We start from the raw sequence: 21,219 nt of genomic DNA, 5'->3' as shown, positions 1-21,219 counted from the left end.
TTGCATTTTTATTAAAAACTTATACTTTGAATATATAATCCAGAATAGAAACTCCTATTGAAAGTGGTCCTTGATTCTCTGATTAATCATATATCAAAATTAATGAAAAAGGGTTTGCTACTCACAGTAAATGAAGTCTACAGTAATTTTCAAATCTCAGCAATTAACCTGTATCCATATAACATGTCATATTACTATGAATGTATAGTGTTTTGTGTATAAAGTATTATATGTAAATATACCACATATTATAAAGTGCATATATATAGTAGACTATCTATAATATATATTTATACATAAAATACTATATGAATTTATTTTTGCACATGCACAGAGAAAGGGGACAATGACCTACAACCTCCATTGCTCCAAAAGTTTAAGTATTAGATTTAGTAGAATATTTTCAATTATTATAATACCATTTCAACAATGTTCTATCACATGAACATAACCTGTGTATACTGTATTTTGTTATTTTTCAGTCAAAGAAGAGATAAAGCATGAAAGAGAACCCCACGCTGCTCAGAAGATAAGTTAAAAAGGGAATGCTTTGCAAAAGTTAAATATTAAGAGGGACAACAGATTACTACTCTGTATATCTTCTTACCTTTGCTCATAGCCCATGACAATGTTAAATTAAAATTTTCAAAAGAAGCACCAATTGAATTGATGGCCAGAACTGTAACAGTATGTGCTTGCTCTGTCCACAAGAAAGTGGATTTGGTGTGATTTCCCACATCTTCTGACCATGTTCTATTGTGGGAAGTATGATGCTTTACCACATATCTCCTCACACTGCACAATGAGTCATTTTTCATCAGGGGCTGTAGTAAACATAAAAATTGATTAGTTTTAAGAACACAGTGCTTTTTTTATCAGCTGAGCTCATGCAGCTTTTATACATTTGCCATTGGGAGGCAGGAATCAGACCAGGCATTGCCTATTAATAATGTGGAGGGACTGGGAAGGTGGGGAGAGATGGAGGCTGCCTGGAACCACAACCACCATACAGATGTCTGGGTAATTATGGAGCATAGGAAACTTAATCTCCCCCCCCACTACCCCCACATTTTTCTTTGTTTTAGTTTTTGTTTTTTTCTTAAGACTGGGAGAATAAATCCCTCAAAAATAATGAAGTAATGAGATAATTAGGACACTTTTCTAAAAAGACACTTCACTCTAATTTTAGAGAAAGAAAGAATGACAAGACATAGGGTTTCCTCATCTCAAAAGCAAATAAGAACTAACTCTCATATTCTGTAAAGCAACAAGAAAGAGCTAAGAAGATATTAATCATCATTTACATTAATCCTAGTAAGATCTGTCAGTCATTGCTCTGATATGCTTGGAAGATTGGGGAAAGGTTAACAAACAACAGAGGCTATCAGCATTTCTGTCCTATAGTTTTATTTTTCTCAAATCACACTAGGTCAAAGATTACTATGTAAAATATATACTGAGTACAACTCTATTCTATTCTACAGAGCTTAAAAACATACCCTACTTTCCCAATCATATTGACCTGTTAGAGGTAAAATTAAAAGCTACCAATCCCTTATAAAGCCATAGAAAGGTGACTACATACTAGAAATCTGCTTTTATTTTTTCCCCCATTTAGATGCCTCTAAGTCAGAAATGATAGAGAAAAACAAACACATGTATTTCTTAGAATCCTGTGCATAGATTGGGAGTAAGATGTTAGCAGCTACAGCAAGAAAGAAATATCTCGAAAGTCATGCAAACTTTGAATTTTATTTGAATAATCCATGTCAGTTTTAATATACAAATATTTATTTTTGTAATCATCAATAATAAGCATCTACTACAAGATGCTATAGGCTCATCTTAGATAGTTCCTGCCCCAGCCCTAACATTAGCCATTTCTCTCAAGATCCCTGTTCCTTTCTTTCTTTTCCTTTTTTTTTTAAACATTTCTGATTGTAAATGGACCATTTGTTTATTTTTTTTATTTTTTATATGGTGCTGAGGATCTAACCCAGTGCCTCATACATGCTAAGCAAGCACACTACCACTGAGCTACAACCCCAGCCCCTGCTGTTCCTTTCATTGGATAATGATATTAGAAATAAATCTGGGCATGCTTCTTATACTTGAGTGTCATTACTTTTAGCTCTTAGCTTACAAATCAAGGAAATGTACGTGTGAATTAACTCCTGCATATACACATATCTCTAGACTTTTGATATTCCCTCAAAAGTCTACCTATACTAAGCTAAATATGAGTTTATATTTCAACTCGAATCCATGATAATGTCTCCAATCTTAATTAATGACCACATGGATCACTCTAGCCTCCTCCCCTTGCTTATCTGTAACCTCCCCTTCCAACAGTGAGAAACCTGTATCTCACCACTTGCCATTCATTTACTTACTTGTTCCATTCTAGGATATGTATGGTGGTTCAATACTGTTAGTCTATACTCTCATGAGAGACACATCAACTACATTTCAGTGTTTATTGTGGTTTCTTTCAGCTTTAGTAGTAAAACTCCACACCTTTCTACTTACTTAAGGACTTTTCTCCTACCACCTTGTCATGGTCTATATTCCATCCTGGGATGTTCCAACGTCCTTGGATTTTTTAAAAAAATCTACATGCGTTTCAAATCATTCCTTGTGCTATAAAGCTCATGGGTTTTGGCAAATGCACAGTGCTATATACTTACCATTTCAGTATTACACAGAACAGTTTCACTTTTGAAGGATATCTTGGTTGCTTCCAGTTTAGAGTGATTTATGAATGAAGCGGTTTGAACATCCATGTGCAAGTTTTTATGTGGACAAATAAGTTTTCAAATCACCTGGGTAATAACTGGGAGTGCAATGCTGCATCATATGGTAAGGCTACATTTAGCACTTTAAGAAACTGCCAAACCTTCCCAAGTGGAGGGATGATTTTGCATTCCTACCAGCAATAAATAAAAATTCTTATTGTCCTGCATCCTCGTCATCAATTTGTATTTCAGGGGTTTTTTTGTTGTTGTTGTTTTTGTTTTACTTTAATCATTCTAATAGGTGTGGAATGGTATCTCATTGTTGTTACACTTCGAAAGTCCTTAATGACAAATTATGTTAAATGGTTTTAATATTTTTATTTACCATTAGTATATTTACTTTGGTTAGATGTATGTAATTGGGTTGCTTTCCTATTGTTTAAATTTTAAGAGTTCTTTGTGTAATTTGGTTATAAGTCCCTTATGAGATAACTTTAATCCATTAGTTAAAAAACAATAAAATATAAAATATAAAAATAAATAGAAGACTGACCAGTAGAGGAAAGGGAACAGGAGTAGAAGGAGGGGAGGGAAGTGCTGGGGACTGAATTGGAGCAAATTATATTCCATGCTTGTGTAATTTTATCAAAATGGACCCCAATATTATGTATAATTATAATGCACTAGAAAGAAAGAAAGAGAGAAAGAACCTTCAAAATCTGAAACACATCTGGTCCCAAGCACTTAGCATAAGGAATACTCAACCTGTATTAGAACATGACCTAAAGTATAGTGTGAATATACATTGTTCATAGTGATAAAAACAAATGAATAAATAAATAAATGTAGGAAAATATATGAATCTCCCATGCAAAATCTCAATAATTTAAGTAGATCCTCCACTCTCAAGAAGGTGGAACATATAACTCTCACTCCTTAAGCAGGGACAATACATAATGAGTTTATTCCAAAAAGTACAAAATGGAAAGGGGGAAAAAGAGTAATTTCACAATGGGAAACTGATAAACTACCTCAGTCAAGTGAGCAGCTTTAGCACCAACTTTATTAAGTCACATTGGTAATATGCAGCCTTAATATGATATGATGGAATGCCTCTTTAATCAGTGGTCTTTCTCCCAGAAAGTAAACATTAGGGAACATCAGACAAAACCCATTTGAGAGAAATTCTACAAAATATCCAACCAGTAATCCTCAAATATGTCAAGTTCATAAAAAACAAAGGTCTAAGAAACTTTTACATCTAGGAAGAGCATAGGGTGTCATGACTACTGAAGCTATAATGTGATGGACCAAAAAGAAACCCTTCAGTAAAAACTAAGGAAATCTGAATCTGAATAAAAGAACTTCAGTAAATAATAACATATGTTGTTTAATTATAACAAAAGTATAATGTTATTCTAAAATGTTATTAATAAACTTGATATGAGATAGATGGAAATTTTCTGTGCTATCTTTGTTGTTTCTCTATAAATGTAAAACTGCCCCCAAATGAAGTTTTTATTTAACTTAAAGCCAGAGGGGAAATATATATATATATATCGTACTGTTCTTATCCTGTGGTCTTGTGACTTATTCATTCTAAACCTTTGGGCAAATTTTACCCCAGAGGTTTGAGAAGCACAGCCCTGGGGAACATCTATGGTTTGGATCTTGAATGTCCCCCAAAGGCCATGGATTAAAGCCTTGGTCACTAGCTTGTGGTGCCACTGGAAAGTGGTGGGACCTTTAGAAGGTGAGGCCTAGAAAAAGGAAGTTAGGACATTGTGGGTGTGTTCTTGAAGGGGGTTATTGGGACATCACCCTTCCCTCTTGCCTCCCCACCACAGTAAGGCAGCCAGTTTCCCCAGCCATGTGCTTCCACCATGATGTTCTGCCCTGCCACAAAGCCAAAAGCAATGGAGCCAACTGACCATGGACTGAAACCTCAGAAACTGTGAGCCAAAATAAATCCTTCCTCCTCCCTGTAAGATGTCAGTTGGAAAGCTGGCTAACACAGGAACCATAATCACTGACTTAGTACCTCAGTTTAGGAAACCAAAATAAAATCATACAAAACAAAGTTAATGAAAGATAGTTCAGTTAACAAAAGGCATTCAAGTTCCTTGAAAGATGGTAGATTAGTAAGGGTCAATCTCCCTCCCTCAGAACAACACTGAAGAACACACAGAGTTGAGGTGTGTATCATGATGGTCACTAGCTATTTGTGGCTATTTAAATTTAAATAAATTAAAGTTTTTTAAAATTATCAGTTATTAATGCAAACTTTACATTAAAATATTGAAATAGAAAACATTCAGAAATTGCATTGCTTATTGGCCAAATAAAATTGTATAGTATTACTGGATTTACAAACTAAAAGTACATAAACTCTTATACACCCTAATTTTTCAGGAAACCACTTTCAAACATGTTGATTCACACCTGAGAACTGAACTTGAGTCTCACATTTAGGGTGATACAAATACTACTGTATTCCCAAATCAGTCTTACATTTGGTGTCTACTGATCAAATAATTTATTCACTTGGGATAGAAATCAATTCATTTGGGAGAAAGAATACTCTGGAATTTCTATCAAATATCCATTGTTTACGGAACATTATTTATATGTCATTACATTGATAGAACAGTCTCATATGTCTTAGATGCTTTTGAGCTATGAGGGGAAGACCACATTTACATTGTTCAGGATTAAATATAAGGCAGTTTGGGGACTCAAAGGAACACTAAATATCACTGGTCCACTCTTACCTTTATACAGATGAGTAAAATGAAGCCCCAAAAGTCAAAGTATAATAGTAACAGCATAATTATAAAATGATAAGCTGAGAAAAGAATGAGAGTCTACTAACTCCAGGCCAATGCTCCAGTTACTATATATCCTATCTCTTTACATTCTACCACTATACATCCTACTCACATTAAAAAATGAAGTGAAAATATGGGATTGCAGGTCATTTGAGAGATTAATATTGATAGGATTATGAACAATAAGTACATCTTTTAAGAGTATAAACATAAAGTTTAAGAATGACATAAAAAGCAGGAATACCTTCCAAAGTAAGGTGACATTTCTCTCTTTTTTAGTAGTATCTCCATTAATGATTCTCCAAAATTCAGGTCCTTTGATAGGAACTGCAAAAACAACAAGAAGCTCAAGTTACACATATGTTTTGGGAAGGAATATTTTCAGTCATATTTGAAGCACACACTTATGAATTTTCAAAACATGTTTACATAATCCTTGCAGACCTTTGACATCCATGACAACTGTGTAGGCTGGACTGCTCCAATTACTCCAATATCCCAGTCCATCTAACCTCTTACAGCGCACCTGAACAGCATAGACTGCACATAGATCTGGCACTGGAAGACTGGCAGATTTTGATTTTGCATCATATACCTCATGTACCTGTAAATTAAGTCAAAGCATTAGGTTAATCATTACTGATGCACATGTATCTAAAAGGCCTTGGGTGCATTTTATTTGAAACCTTAACACTATTTCAAAATTAAAAGACAGCTGATTTTGTTTTTCTGGTTTCAGAAATAGTCACATTAAGATTGGACTGAGTGTGTGTGGGAGAGGGGCACAAAAGCCTACAGCACGGGGTATTCCTAGGTGGTCTCCCATCCAAGTACTAACCAGGCCTGACTGATCTTGCTTAGCTTCTGAGATCAGGCAAGATTGGGCATGTTCAGAGTGGTATGGCTGCAGCTGGTAAAGTGCTTGCCTTACATAAACACACACACACACACACACACACACACACACACACAAAGATTGGACTGAGTGCCTTTAAGTCAAAGATCTCTTTAGGACAAGATTTTGGATTGGTCCACTTGCAACCTTGTTTTGCAAGTACTCTTTTACCCTATTACTAATCTTTTTCCTCTAATTCTCTATCCAGAATTCTGACTTCTCAGAATTTTAATTTAGTGATTACCTCTGTAGAGAATCTCTGCATTTAGTCTCGCTCCACAAGCAGATAAAATGTTACATTCATTTAATTGTAAACCTTGTGGGCTAATGGACATCACTGGGGTTTCTCATATTGCTAGATTTCTGCAGGCTGCCATCACGAAACTGTCACGGAAAGCTATCATATACATGCTTGTCACTATGGATACAAATCTGATTGTTTAATAAAAGCAGCTTCTTTCAAAATGCATTCCATTGAACAATGGTGTACTAAAAAATATTAATAGATGTTCGAAGAAAAAGAGTTTCTTAGAAAAATGAGTTTGGGAGACTTGAGATGAAACAAATTCACAAATGTTTTTTAATGTAGGATCTTTATGTCTCCAGACCTTTACTGTGTAAAATACGGCAACTCTTCATGAGGAAGATAGAGAGGTGCAGGGTTTCCTAAATTTGTTTAGCCATGACACTTTTCTCAAGGGACATTTCACAAGACCAATGTTCTATGAGACATACTTTGGGAAATGATGGAACAGCAAACTCGTCCCTAAAAGGGTCAGACTTTAATCAATCTAATTAGTGAAAATAGCTACAAGAATTCAGAAGGATATATTTTTATGTCAATAAAATTAATCTTGTGTCATGAAATTCTTAAACATTATATAAAACTGCATATAGTGAGGCAAGCTAAGGAAAAATGTACCTTCCATTGTACTTCTTTTCCACTTAATCCATATCGAATCTGAAACTGAAGATTATTCTCTGGAAAGACTGGCTTTTCCCAAGAGACTTTCAATAAGCCAATATTTACAGTAATTTCTGCTTTTACACTAGATGGAGGCAGTGGTTTCACTTGAAATTTAAAAAACAATATTATGTAATAGAAATTTAAACATTTTATATTTTCATACCTTATTTATAAAGCACTATCTTTTAAAAACAATCATTCATTGCCTTATCTGATCCCCTATAACTTTATGTGATACATAAGAAAAGAATAATCTCTGTTTTGCAAACAGACTGATTTTAAAAAAAAGAACAATATCCATGTTACTCCAACATGGTAATAATAATACCTGATTAGAAATTTAGATATTGGTTCTGCGTGCAAATTTACCATACTGAACACATGATAAATATCTACAGTAAATTCTGTTCTACATGCACCTTTAACTGGAGATCAAAACATCATCAATTTCTACATGCATCAGTTTCAAACTCTTCTCTTGATGTCTATTATTACTTATAGATTAAAGTCAAGATCAACAGTAGTCTCTTAAAGTAAAATCTTGGTGTTGTACAATCTGAGGGAAACAGGTTAATAAGCAGAAAAACAGAACTAATATGCCCTGATATTTCAAAACAGCATTTTAAAAGTTAAATATATAGGAAAGACATATTTAAAGGCATAATGTAAAAAACAAACCATAGAAATGCAAAGAAAAAAAGTTACCTTATTTTCTTATCACCTTTTTATATTGCTATTCTCAGAGGCAAAGTCAAAGCTTCAGCTTATGTATGAAATATGTGAACTACAGAAATTTTCCTAAGTTCTTAATATTTTAATTTGAGGGCCTCTCCTCCTAACAATAAAAGTCAATATGGAAATGTGACATATTTGAAACTGAAAGCCTGGAAACCCAAGCATAACTGGGAGCTTCTAGAGCTCTCTGTCATAACTCCAGGGATCAACTTCACAAGGCCAGTTCCACTACCAGCCACTACCAACAACAACCACAGAAACCACTAAGCAATTCAAGCCATGATGAAGATTAAATGTAGACATTCTGTCTACCTTAAGAGATTATGTGTTATGTGGAAAATTAAGAGATGATGTGTTATCTGTATGTGCTGTTGGGGAAGAAGGATTCCTTGCTGTCCTAAGATATTTAGCACCAGAAAAATGCCACGTGAAGTTAAAACACTTACTTACAAGGGAATTATATAATGGGAGAGAGAATCAATTGATTATGACTTAACATTGAAAAAGAAATCTAGTAATTAAAACAAGTTCATCTTACATTTAACAATATGTAGGTTCTAATTCAAAAATATTCTTTCACTCTGTTGTATAGTCACTGTCTAAAGATTTCACAATGGTTTTGAAGGGATAGCGCCAATTTTCAAAGGATTGTCTAAATCCTCTGAAGTCAAAGCACCTTTTGAAAAGAATATTTTAATATCATGATGAACGTCATCATCTTGTCTGTTTTAGGCACTTCACTGTAAATATTCCAAATGCTTTTACAACACAGACTCCAAATTAAAATCTTGGACTATGACTATCCAGATTACAAAGACACTAGAATATCCAAATTAAACTTTCAGATTAAAAATATTGATGTTTTCATAACTATACTAGGAGAAAAACAAAAAACAGTGCATTATTTAGAAAAATATTACTAAATTTCATTCACAGTGGCCCATGTAATTCATCAGATAGTGTGCTGGAAATATTTCAATTGTTGAATGCTATAAATGAAATTTAAAATGTATAACTTTCTAAGGTTGATCATCTCAATTCCATTGTAAACAGTTTTTTTCCAAATTCCAGTATAATCAGAAAATAGAAAAATACATTAATCCTGAATCCATCTGCAACTAAATCTGCTAATAAAAATGGAGACACAGGTTGAGATTCAATCCCCAGTATTGCAAAAAGAAAATAAAGTGTAGACACACAACACAGTTTGACATACCTACAGAGTCAGGAAGGACACATGTTGGTGTAGAGTCCAGTGAACCTAAAGAGTGATTGATCCTAATCCACATTGTGTAGCCAGATAATAGAAAGATTGGCTGGAAAATGCATTCATAAAAACCATCCCTCTGCAAATGGCAATCCTTGGGTTCAGATATGGGATGAATAGATGGAATATCAGAACAATAAAGGCTGCTCCTTAAAATATACAAAAATAGTCAATTAGTATACAACACTGATAAAATCAATAGGAAAATATTTGAGAATTCTGACTTGTTTAAGAAACAGTTTTGCTGACTACAAATAAATGTTCTATCTACAAGTAAATATTCGTATTAGAAAGGCATTCTTGAATTCCCAGCTATATTTTAATCTTATGTTTTTCTATAGGCATAACTCCTATAAAATATTTCATTATGTATTAAGTGGGGATGCAATGAATAAATAAATTGTAATATAAACCCCATACTCCATTAATATTATTTATGAAATAAATGCAAATAATAAAATCCAGTTAAAATCTAAAATACTTAGAAAGCTAAGCTAATATTATATATTAGTGATATAATTTTTAAAAGTATAGATCAAAAGTAGTAATGGAAACATTCTTTGGATGGGAAAAGGCAAAATCCTCACACAATAAATAGGGGATTCAATTCCACAACAAATGGAAAATGTAGCTGATGGTACACAATATAGCCGAATTGATAGTACCTGATATTTGAGTTCAAATTAATATAATAAAAATAATACCAATTCCTGATACACATACGAATCATAAAGTCAAGTAGATTATTCATTTTCTCAGAAAACAAAGTGAAAAAAATTTTGAGTCTCAACCAACAACATCCCACTTCTAAATATATAAAACATTTCTCCTTTCCTCTGCAAACAGCTCTTCTGTCCTCTACTTGCTCTGAATATGGTATTCAAATGCAAAAGTAGCAGTTACTCTTTCCATCGAAGTGGGAATGAGGAATTCAGGAAGAAATCTAATCTATATTCTCTCATTTCTCATTTTTGTAATGATTTTTTTATTCCCTGAAGATTACCAAAATGAAGGTATAAGTAATAATAAGAGGGGAAAAATAAAAAAGAGAGAGAAGGGACCATCTGTGGATAAAACATAAGAACACTGTAGAAGCATAGCAATATTCACTTTAAGTCAAGTGAAATGTTTAGCATCATTGTCATTCTGACAGCAGTAATCACTTACTGAATGTTTTCTAGAAATTATATCATTTAATTGTAAGTAAATGAAATATGGCGTTATTTTTCATAGAAACCCTTTAGATCCTATCTATAAAAGCAAAGGAAGTTTAGGCTTGAGGAGGTTCAGAAACTCACCCAAGAATGTACAGCTAGTACCATGGTTATTCTATAAATGTTAGTGAGGTCAATAGGGTATGGGGTTTATATTACAGTCTTCCATTAACACCTCTCTTAATGCAAAAACACCATGAAAAGAATGTAAAGAGAGATTATAAAAGTAAAATACCATATCATGAATATTATATTGACTTAAAAAACTAAAACCAAGTAGGATAAAGGCAGCTATTTTTCTAATTTGGGAAATGCAGAAATAGTCACTTTTTTTTTTCTTGACACGTCATACAAAGAGAATCAGAGCAACTAGGAACAGAATTCAAACCACAATATTTGAAGGAGGGGATTCATTTTTCAAGTAGAAATTTTAGATTCTAAAAATAAATGCGCATGTTCTACATGTTCAGTCTCCAATACAAATAAAGACCAAATTGGAGCACAGTGTTTAAGAACAGTACACATATTTTAAAATACTATAAAGTATTTTTTAAATGACACTGTATCTAACTTCTTATCAAAGGTGATATCATTCTAGATAAAATGCTTTATAGAGACAAGGGGAATACTGTAAGAATATGTCTTAAATTGTTTTTTTTAAAATGCATTCTTTTATTTTTCAAGAGGAGTGTGTTTTCCCCCCATAGCAACTAAAATTCTCTAATAACTTCATTTTTACAGCAAGATGGGACTAGAAATTTCTTAATGAATATCTTCTATGGTGTCAAACTGTGTGACTGTGCTTGAAACAGCAAACAGCTTCTGAGATGAGTAGCCATGTGCATCCCAAGGTAACATATCGTGTGATCTTCATGTGGGTACAAATCAAGAATCTCACATTTATTCCTCTTCATCTGCATGGTCTTGAGCAAATAAAGGAACTGACATCACAGTCCCCATTACAACTATCAATGACTATATGCTAACCATAACTCAGAATTAATTAGATTTTTGGGTTGATTTTTGTGCCCAGTGATGCAGGGGGTTACAGAAATGACTATAATGGTTCCTTCACAATTTGATTTCTCAAATTGTATTTAAAACAAAGAAAGGTAAAAAGCAGGCACACATTTCTCTTTATTAGAACATTTTACTCTTCATTAACATATTTCCTAAAATATCATCCAGTTCTAAAAAACATTCATATTGTCTATTAGAATATTTTGTGTCTGCCTCTTTTTTCTAAAATATTAATCTTCAGCCAAATGATAAACTTTTTTAATCCCCCACATTCTTCTACTCTAGTCAATTTTCTAGGTCAAATTAAATTGTATATAAACTATTTTTTCCTGAATATCATTCAAGAGTTAAAATGCGATTTTAGAAAACTGGTTGTAAGTAACTATAATGCACCAATAAAAAAACATGGAAAGAAAACCAGTTGTTAGATAAGAAATCTGAAGTAAAAAAAAGTTACAAATTTTTAAACCTCAGGTATAAATGTTTTTCAAGAATTATCAACTTATTTAATCCCTCAAAAATTTCCCCACTAATTATATTCTACCTTCTGCTTTCAGGAAGAAAATCTACAAGAGTACTATTATCAGTGGTATTTAATATTATTGTTTAAATTTTAATTATAGACAGACACAATATCTTTGTTTTATTTATTATTTTATGTGATGCTGAGGATAAAACCCAATGTCTCATATGTACTAGGCAAGCGTTCAACCACTGAGCCACAATCCCAGCCTCTATCTGTGGTATTTCTATGGAAAATTTTTATTTTTATTTCACCATACGCACAGAAAAATAAAGCAGCAAAAATAACACATACCTGTGATACCTCAAGTGCAGAGTACTTCCCACAAGTGACTGGACTATATTGGCTGGCCATCTGCAAGTCATTTTAGTTAAGTACCCATCAGTTTCACATGATATATTGATATTGACATCTATTTAAAACACATTAAAATATTAATATAAAGCAAAAACACCAGAACTTTTAATGAAAAAAAAATTGTCTTAACATCTTTAATAGGCCACTGATATAGGGTCCATAATAAAAATGTGTCTAGCAGAACTAAATGAACAAAACCTCAGAATTCTTACCAATCACATATAATTCAGCATAACGATGGTGGCATTCATGTTCATTGCAGCAGTACACTGCATCGTAGGTAAACTTCCCTCGAGGCTTGGTTGCTTTCAAGTTGGGAAAAGTAACTTTGCTAACATGGTCGCTCACAACCTGATACTGGCTTTGAGGAATTTTCTCAGCCAAATTCATCCACCAAACAATCTTTTTTGAGGAAACAATCTTGTTTTCATTTTTATAAATGCAGTGAAAAGAAACGTTAGACCCAACACTTGTCAGAATTTTAGGGGGAAAGTATATGACATCTGTAACGAAAGAAAAGAAAGAGAGGAGCTCAGATGAAGACAGAAAACATCATGGAAGCGACATACATCTTGTAAAAAGGATTCACAACACATTCCAGGAATACACTGACAAAAATAAAACCAGTATTCTAAGAGCTGGAAGACTCTAAATGCCTGTTCATGGCAGCTATTCAGTGTCTCAAGAACTCCTGCTCTCAAGTGAATCAAGCTGCCAGGAATGTCTCCGCTGTCTTCTAAACACAGAGGCTTATTCAATGCAAAGTATGTTTTAGTAACAGTCACTTGCAGCAGTAGCTTTGCAAGATCTACATGAATGAACTTTTATTAAAAGATGAATTCTGATAAATATTAAAATTATGCATTACTCAAAATAATATCAATCATGAATCAAAAAATTTCAGACACAGTTATTTGAATAGGTGTTTGTTTCAGAAAATAGGTTTTTAAGTCTTGGAGCAAATGTATCTATTTTTCTTTAAGAGGAAAATATTGTCTGTATCCCATTATAAGAGCTGCCAACAGTGAAATGTGAAAATTGCATAATGTCTATTTCTTCTCTTCTTTGGTAACATCAAAAATGCTTTTAATAAAGTTGTTTTCGGTTCATATCATAACCTAATTGCAATATTCTAAGGTTTGGTCAGTTCTGGTAAAAGATCTGGCTTTTCCTCTAAAAGCTAAAACCTTCCAACAGCTATAGAGAGTAAACCCTGCCAATTCCTTTCAAGAGAATTTCTAAGAATTCCTTGATTAGGAATAGTCAATCCTTCATTAACTGTACACTTCGTAGGTACAATTGTATCAATGAATAAAAGGAACTTTAAAGGTAATAATAATTCATATTGTTTGTTATGACAGGACTATATCAGGCAATCTCTGTTCAAAAAAATGATAAAATCCAAATTGGAAATGAGGTGCTCATATTAGTTCACGGTACATAAATTTATGACAATATCATAGGTCAATATCATAGGTCAATATCAATGCTGTTATCAATGAAAGACAATCCAATAATATTAAGAACTTTGACTTAAGCAAGAAGAATTCTCTATACAAAGAATAGAAAGTTCCCAAGTTTGGAGAAACCTGTTGTGGTGTTGTATACCATTCAGAGGACAAAGCGCAACTATCATTAATTGCTATGAAAGTAGACACTGCTGCAAAGACAATTCAGCAAAGAAACAAACAAAAAACTCCATGCAACTCTAAAACTTCATTTCCCACATACTGCAAAGGAAATGATGTTTTACATAATTTTGCTTAATAGGTTTGAGTACCAATTTTTGGTGTCACTGGAAATCTTACATAATTATAATTATAGATGGTGCATTAATCTGCCTTGTAGTATGTTTGCAATGGACATTGGACTTAGACAGCAAGTCCTACCACTAACTGTGTAAACTTTTTTTTTTACAAATTACTTCTCCAAATTTCAATCTCATATACAAAACAGAAATAATAGTACTTGTTATATGTGTATGTGTATTTATATAAGAATCCATAAGATTTTATATATATACATATGAATGAAACCATAAGAATTCCTTGATTAGGAATAGTCTATCTTTCATTAACTGCACACTTGCCTGAAATACAGGAAGCATACCTCATACCTGTCAACTGTGGTTATTTTTCAACAGGGAAATCTGAACCTGGTTATATATTTAAGATTTTATTTAAGATTTACATACCATCATATAATTACATAATTACAGTAAACCAGCAATACTACTTGCTTTCTGACTAATTAATGCTTTTTAAGTAGTAAGTAATCAATAAATAAACTCATCACATTAAATGACTTGAATATTTGCTTAATATTTAAATGGTACTTGTTATTTCCAAATTTATAATTCCATATTCCATATTCATAATTAAGAATAAGGAATAAGTATAAGGAAAAAATCAGAATAAGGAAAAAAATCCCTTCAAATAGATCAGACAACCAAAGGGCCAGTAAGTCTTTTCCTATAATCACAACTTAGCATGTGACAGGGCTAGGACTATGCCACAACTCCTATGTATCTACATCCATCATCTTCATGAAGAAGTTATAATAAAGTGCAGTTTTTCTCATGATAAAAATAAATTCAGGGACTGGGAATGTAACTGTGGTAGAGTACTTGCCAACCATGCACAAGATTCAGGGTTCAATCCCCAGCACTATGAAATAAATAAATAAGTAAATCCTTGAAACAATAAAAAAATATATATTGAAAACTGTAAAATCAAGCATTTGGAGTGACAAGAATTCATCTGTTACATGGAATATAATATTAAAATTTTAATATTTCAAATTTATATCAAATAAATATATACTTGGTTTTCAAACATAAATTAAAGAATTACTAATGGAATGATGTTCTGAATTTGTTAATTTGGGATTTTATATTAACTTCTAATAAAAAGCAATTCAAGGGCTGGGGATGTGGCTCAAGCGGTAGCGCGCTCGCCTGGCATGCATGCGGCATGGGTTCAATCCTCAGCACCACATACAACCAAAGATGTCATGTCCACCAATAACTAAAAAAATAAATATTAAAATTCTCTCTCTCTCTTTAAAAAAAAAAAAAAAAAAGCAATTCAACAAGATGCTGCTATGGAAGCATATAAACACAGGAACTCTGACACGATTTTAATTAACAAATTAGCCTATTCTAAATTTAAAGAAAATATTGTGCCCCCGCTTTTGTTTTAGAGTCATAAAACATAACCTGCTGACAATGTACCATAGGCAAATTGAGAAGTATACTTCCCTCTCAACAGAAGCTATCACAAAACCTACCTTGTGTGATAAAGATGTGAGGGGTACTCCAGTCACCCCAGATTCCAGGGCCATCCAGTCTCTTGCCCCTCACCTGAACCTCATACAAGGACCCAGGAAGCACACCATATATTAGAAAGGATGTAGTTGAGACAATCTCATCAGCCTGTTAAGTATTATTTTAAAACATCAGAGCATCAAATTAATATGAAACCTTTACCAAAAGTGATCTCAACAAATTTCAAAGAATTAAAGTCTTGCAGAGTAGTTAATTGATAACAATGTGATTAAAAGAGCAATCAGTGACCAAATAACAAATGTTAGTACATTATTTAATATAATTTTAGATAGCCCATGTGTTAAAAAAATATAATGAATGTGACTTTTAGAATTTTGAGAAATGAAGCTAAAATCAAGCCACTGCAGCCGTCTATAACACATCTGATAGAAAATGATGTGCAGGCGAGGAGAGAGAGCTACGAGGGTTCCTAGAGGACATCTGCGTGGAAGGAGAGCATGAGTAATTTTTAAGGACCTGAGTCTGAGAATAATCTACAGTTCATGAGTCAAAATATAGTTTATAAACCAGAGTAAAACATCTGAGACAATCCCTGCACTAAACAACCTCTGGCTAAAAATGATCTGGTGAATAAATTCAGTTTTCCAATAATGTTCTCCAAAGTTATTAAACTCTCTGGCCTCTTAAGACCGTGGAAGTCATAGACTAAAAATGATGAAAAGCATCAGCAATGCATGAAACAATATCAAATTGCCCATAGTTAAAATCCTATTATCTCTATAGATGAGAGAGCAGAAAACCACAGACACCTTAACTCTACTTTTTCCCATATATGACACAGTATTACCAACCTTCTTTTTGTGAAAATAAAACCTTAAAAAAATTAGCCCAGATCTAGAAAGACTGGTGTTTACTTCTGAATTATATGACACTTAGTTTCATGAAGTAATAGCAAAACCAGTCACATGTCCCAAGAAGCTCTTCCTTCTTTAACCTACTGATACTGTCCACCACTACTGGGGCTAACTTCTCCAGCCACAGTGGCCTCCTCTGCATTGCTGCTCTCTCTGCTTGGAACCTAATTCTGTCAGACACCTGGCCATCTCCTTCAAATACACTGCAAATGTCACCTTCTCAATGTGGCCTACCAACCTACATTTACTATTACAACCTTTGTTTCCCACCGGTACCCCAAATTCTTCTTATCTTGTTCTAGTATCTCAACATTTCCCGAAGCACATAGAACAGCTCCTAGCACCAAATAGGTACTCAATAAATATTTAATGAATAAAGAAGGTTTTGACACACTTCACAGTAAAATCAATATATTAATGTGTAAATGAATATATTAAGCAATACTAAAACAATGAGTTGTAAAAAAATAGTCTGTAGTTGAAAAACAGTTATAATTATGAATTAAAGTCTCTACAAATGGAGTTCCTGTGGCCTCGTGCATGTGTGTATGTGTATTTATTAATTATAACGAAATTATAATTCATTCAATAATAATTCATTTTGCTCTAAAAAGGAGCACGTATATTAACACACAGAGGATAATTTTTATGGGATTTGGGGCAGTCTTTAGTCTTTAGCAACTCAAGTTTTCATATTATTTACTGAAATATACTTACTTCCCTTGTAACTGTCGTAGAATTTTCTGAATATTTCACTTGATATTGAAGTGGAAACGGTACCAATGTTGGGCTGTGCCAAGAAACCTCTAAATCTCCATCATCTGTGATTTCCATATGCACATCTAATGGTGGATCAGGCTTCACTTAAAAAAAAAGAGAATACTTTAAGTCAAGCAATTTTCATGATAACCACTATCTGAATAAAATGAAGTCAACATGAATTTTAAGCATATCCTGCCTTTTAACTACTTAAAAGGTAACTTCACTCAGGGCTAATTACAAACCAAAACAAAGTTATGATATTGGGCTTATTCTTTGTACCTTATCATAGCAATCCACATATCTTCATTTCCTTCCCCCTAAGTGGTAAAGACTATAAATTGGTAAATGAGATTATTTTGATAAATGTGATTTACTGTATAAAAAGCCTGCTAAACTTTATTTAACTCAGTATTTCTTAAACTTATTTGAAGTCTTTTCCCAATCCCCACCTTGCTTGTTTTAGTGAATATCAAGGGGGAAAAGCGCTTTACAGATGCTATTTGAAAAATGGATAAATTATACAAAATTCGGCATATCTATTCATTCAAAATCACAATACAAACACACCTGTTAAAATAACCCACAGTATGAATATTACCACACAATAAATTTACCATCCACCCTGGTTGTCACCAGAAATAGAGATGAAGTTTCTAAGCTTAATAGAGTTTTATAAGGTATTTGTGAATTAAAATGTATGTGAGCATGTTTATGGATATGTACGTATTGATTTAAGAGTGTGTGTGTGTGTGTGTGTGTGTGTCTATATATGTGTGTATGTTGTTTTAAACAATAAAGCCTTTATAATATTTGTAGAAATTAAATGTATTTCAATAAAGAATTGCTCAAATAAATTATTGTTCAACCATAAATCTATACAGCCAATCTTCTTGCAGAATATTGAAAATGTTTATTGTTACTAAGTTTTAAAAGTCTGTCTTATACTTGGATTCTTGATTTGTTGAAGTTAATAAATAAAAAGTATATATACAAATATATATTAAAAACCAGAAGATGATCAAAATGGTAGAAAATAAATATGAATTTTCTTCTTTGCACACCTATATTTGCAAGATTTTGCAATTAATAGGAATTACTCATAACATAGAAATCATCATGCCACTGAAACATTAACTGGTTGGAATTTCATTCTCATAATTAAAGTGGCATAAGAGATATTTTCACATTCCACATTTTCAGGAATTTAGACGTAGTTTTCTTCTTCAGTCAAATTGATAAGATTTTATTTAATGGGTCATATTATAAATTGAAGCTACTTTAAAGCAGGGATAAACAAAACATAATGTCTGGTAAGCAATAGATGAATTTTACTGTGTTTCCATGACCTAAAACAAAGCAAAGTTAAATCATAAAATTATAACTACTATACATTTCTTATCAATATACTAACGTGCATCAGTAATAGAAGTACAAAAATAAATTTTCCCTGAATCCCCTATATGCCTAGTTTCAGATTTACTCACACCTAACTGCTTCTTCCTGAACAACGTTCCTCAGAATTGGCATGGCTCACTCTCTATTTTGCATGCCATCCTCTACCTACCTACTCCAGTCATACCCTGCTCATCAACTTACTGAATCTGCTCTTTACCAAATCCAATGAAAATTACCAATTTGCCTTCCTCTGCCTCTCAGCCATGTTCCACACTGCTGCTTACTCCCTTCTGCTTGAAATACATTTTTCCAGGACAACACACTCTTTTATTCCTTCATTCTTACAGATCACCCCTAAGTCCTTCTCTTCCTGAACTCTAAATGAGTGATATCATACAATCCTATATGCTAACTGCCGCAGCCCAGCTGGCTGGGCAAAATAGCCAGGGGGTGACGAGGAACTTGTGTAGATTGATACAGCTGGAGTGGGAGCCGTTTATTGTAGGACCGGAGGGATATATATATATATATATATATATATATATATATATATATATATATATATATATATATATATATTACACACAGGTTATCTTAATTAACATAAACTAGATACAGCAGTCAACCAATAAGGAATCTCCACACTTAATGGCTCGCTGGCGTTACTTCACAAACCACTCCCTCGGGCAAAATGCCAGGCGCCATCCTGACTTGTTTACAGACCCTAACAGCTAACAACTCCCAAGTATGTATCTCCCTAGAACTTTAAAATCACATACCCAATGGCCTACTCAACATCTCTTGGGTTTCTAACAGGGATCTCAAGCACAATGTGTCCCAAATAAAGCTCTGGATTTCTGCACATACATCTAAGCCTCAGTTTCCCCTTGGTATCTGGTAATACTTTTCCTTGGATGCTCAGGTCCAAGTCTAAGGTTTATCCTTCATTCCACTCTATCTTTCACACCCTGTAACTCAATCCACTAGAGAGTCCAGTCAGCAGCATTTTCCAAATAAATCCATATCTCATCAGTTCTTTACTTCTCCACTGTTACAACCCTAAACAAATTGGCCTTCTCTGGGCTCCTCCTTCCATTCTTCCAACTATCCTTCATTTCCTTCCTTATCAGTTTCATTCTATACAATGTAGAGTAAATTTCAAACACACAAACGTACATCTGATCATATCAGTTCTCTAATTCAAAAGCTTCCCCTGTGATTGGAAAAAAATCCAAACTCTATAACCCTGGCCTCTGATATGCTCTCAACCGAGACAACTCTGAACTCCACCTAATATTTCTGAATCTCATTCACTCTAAGACAAAAACCTTCTCTTTTGTTCTTCAAATTGCCAAATTCATTCCATCTCAGGGACTCTGTAGATGTGTTATTCCTGCTTGGAGTACCTTCTTTCCTGAATTTTTATACAGTTGTGTTTTCTTTATCAGTTTAAGTACTATGCTCTAAAGGAAGTTTTCTTTGATCTCCATAGCAGAAATAATTGCATCTACCCCCGACACTCCATTATACCACTTGTTTTATTTCTTTCAAAGTATTTACAATTTTCAGATATTATTATATATGCCCAATATAAGAAAATATTTTTTTCCTAAATTATCTCCACATAAAGACAAAATTAAGAAAGTTTTCAAGTTCTTGTTAATTTATCGTAGCAGTTTAGTACTTTAAAAAATTAAAATTAACTAAAAGCAATACTAGCTTAAATATTTGTAAAAATCACCATGTGGAAATTAGTTTTTAAAGATAAAAGAAGATAATATTAACAATGTTTTTTTAAATTTTTTTTCTCTGGTGTAACTTCACAATTGAATTGCTTGGATATCACTATAAATATATTGGAAAGATCACAAATATATCCTTAGAGAACAAATTATTTGAAAATCCTAATGTTAAAAAAAATATGCACAGACTCAAAAAGTGGTATATCTTAAGAGACTTAAAAAAGAAGTAAAATTGTGACAAATAATCAGAAAAGTGACACCAGTTATGTAAAACTCAATGGTGAAAAGATGGATGTACAGTTGCATATAATTATTTCAGGAAATATAAATGGAAACTAGCGGGCTGGGGATGTGGCTCAAGCGGTAGCAGCGCGCTCGCCTGGCATGCGTGCGGCCCGGGTTTGATCCTCAGCACCACATACAAACAAAGATGTTGTGTCTGCCGAAAACTAAAAAATAAATATTAAAAAATTCTCTCTCTCTCTCTCTCTCTCTCTCTCTTTAAAAAAAAAGAAAAAAAGAAACTAGCAACACTGCTGAAATATATATAATATATAAGATAGCTGAACTTGTATATGC

General features: G+C 33.2%; 1 protein-coding gene across 5 annotated transcripts in view; it reads right to left on the bottom strand.

Annotated features, from left to right (window-relative positions):
• Window positions 1-21,219, bottom strand: part of Lepr (leptin receptor) — an 84,892-nt gene that overhangs the window by 19,919 nt on the left and 43,754 nt on the right. For all 5 annotated transcript variants that reach the window (XM_046451031.2, XM_046451027.2, XM_046451029.2 and 2 more), the window contains 9 exons: window positions 17,459-17,604; window positions 15,830-15,974; window positions 12,754-13,044; window positions 12,479-12,596; window positions 9,377-9,576; window positions 7,381-7,529; window positions 6,008-6,167; window positions 5,808-5,890; window positions 608-824 (listed from right to left, as the gene is read on the bottom strand). In XM_046451031.2, coding sequence (XP_046306987.1) covers window positions 608-824; window positions 5,808-5,890; window positions 6,008-6,167; window positions 7,381-7,529; window positions 9,377-9,576; window positions 12,479-12,596; window positions 12,754-13,044; window positions 15,830-15,974; window positions 17,459-17,604 — 1,509 coding nt within the window. The remainder of the gene's footprint in view (window positions 1-607; window positions 825-5,807; window positions 5,891-6,007; window positions 6,168-7,380; window positions 7,530-9,376; window positions 9,577-12,478; window positions 12,597-12,753; window positions 13,045-15,829; window positions 15,975-17,458; window positions 17,605-21,219) is intronic.

Source organism: Marmota monax, unplaced genomic scaffold, assembly GCF_021218885.2.
Source record: "Marmota monax isolate L192 unplaced genomic scaffold, Marmota_monax_Labrador192_F-V1.1 WCK01_AAM20220418_F8-fsc00023, whole genome shotgun sequence".
Lineage (NCBI taxonomy): Eukaryota > Metazoa > Chordata > Mammalia > Rodentia > Sciuridae > Marmota > Marmota monax.
Note: the sequence above shows the minus strand (reverse complement) of the source record. Positions and strands in the feature narration are given on the sequence as shown.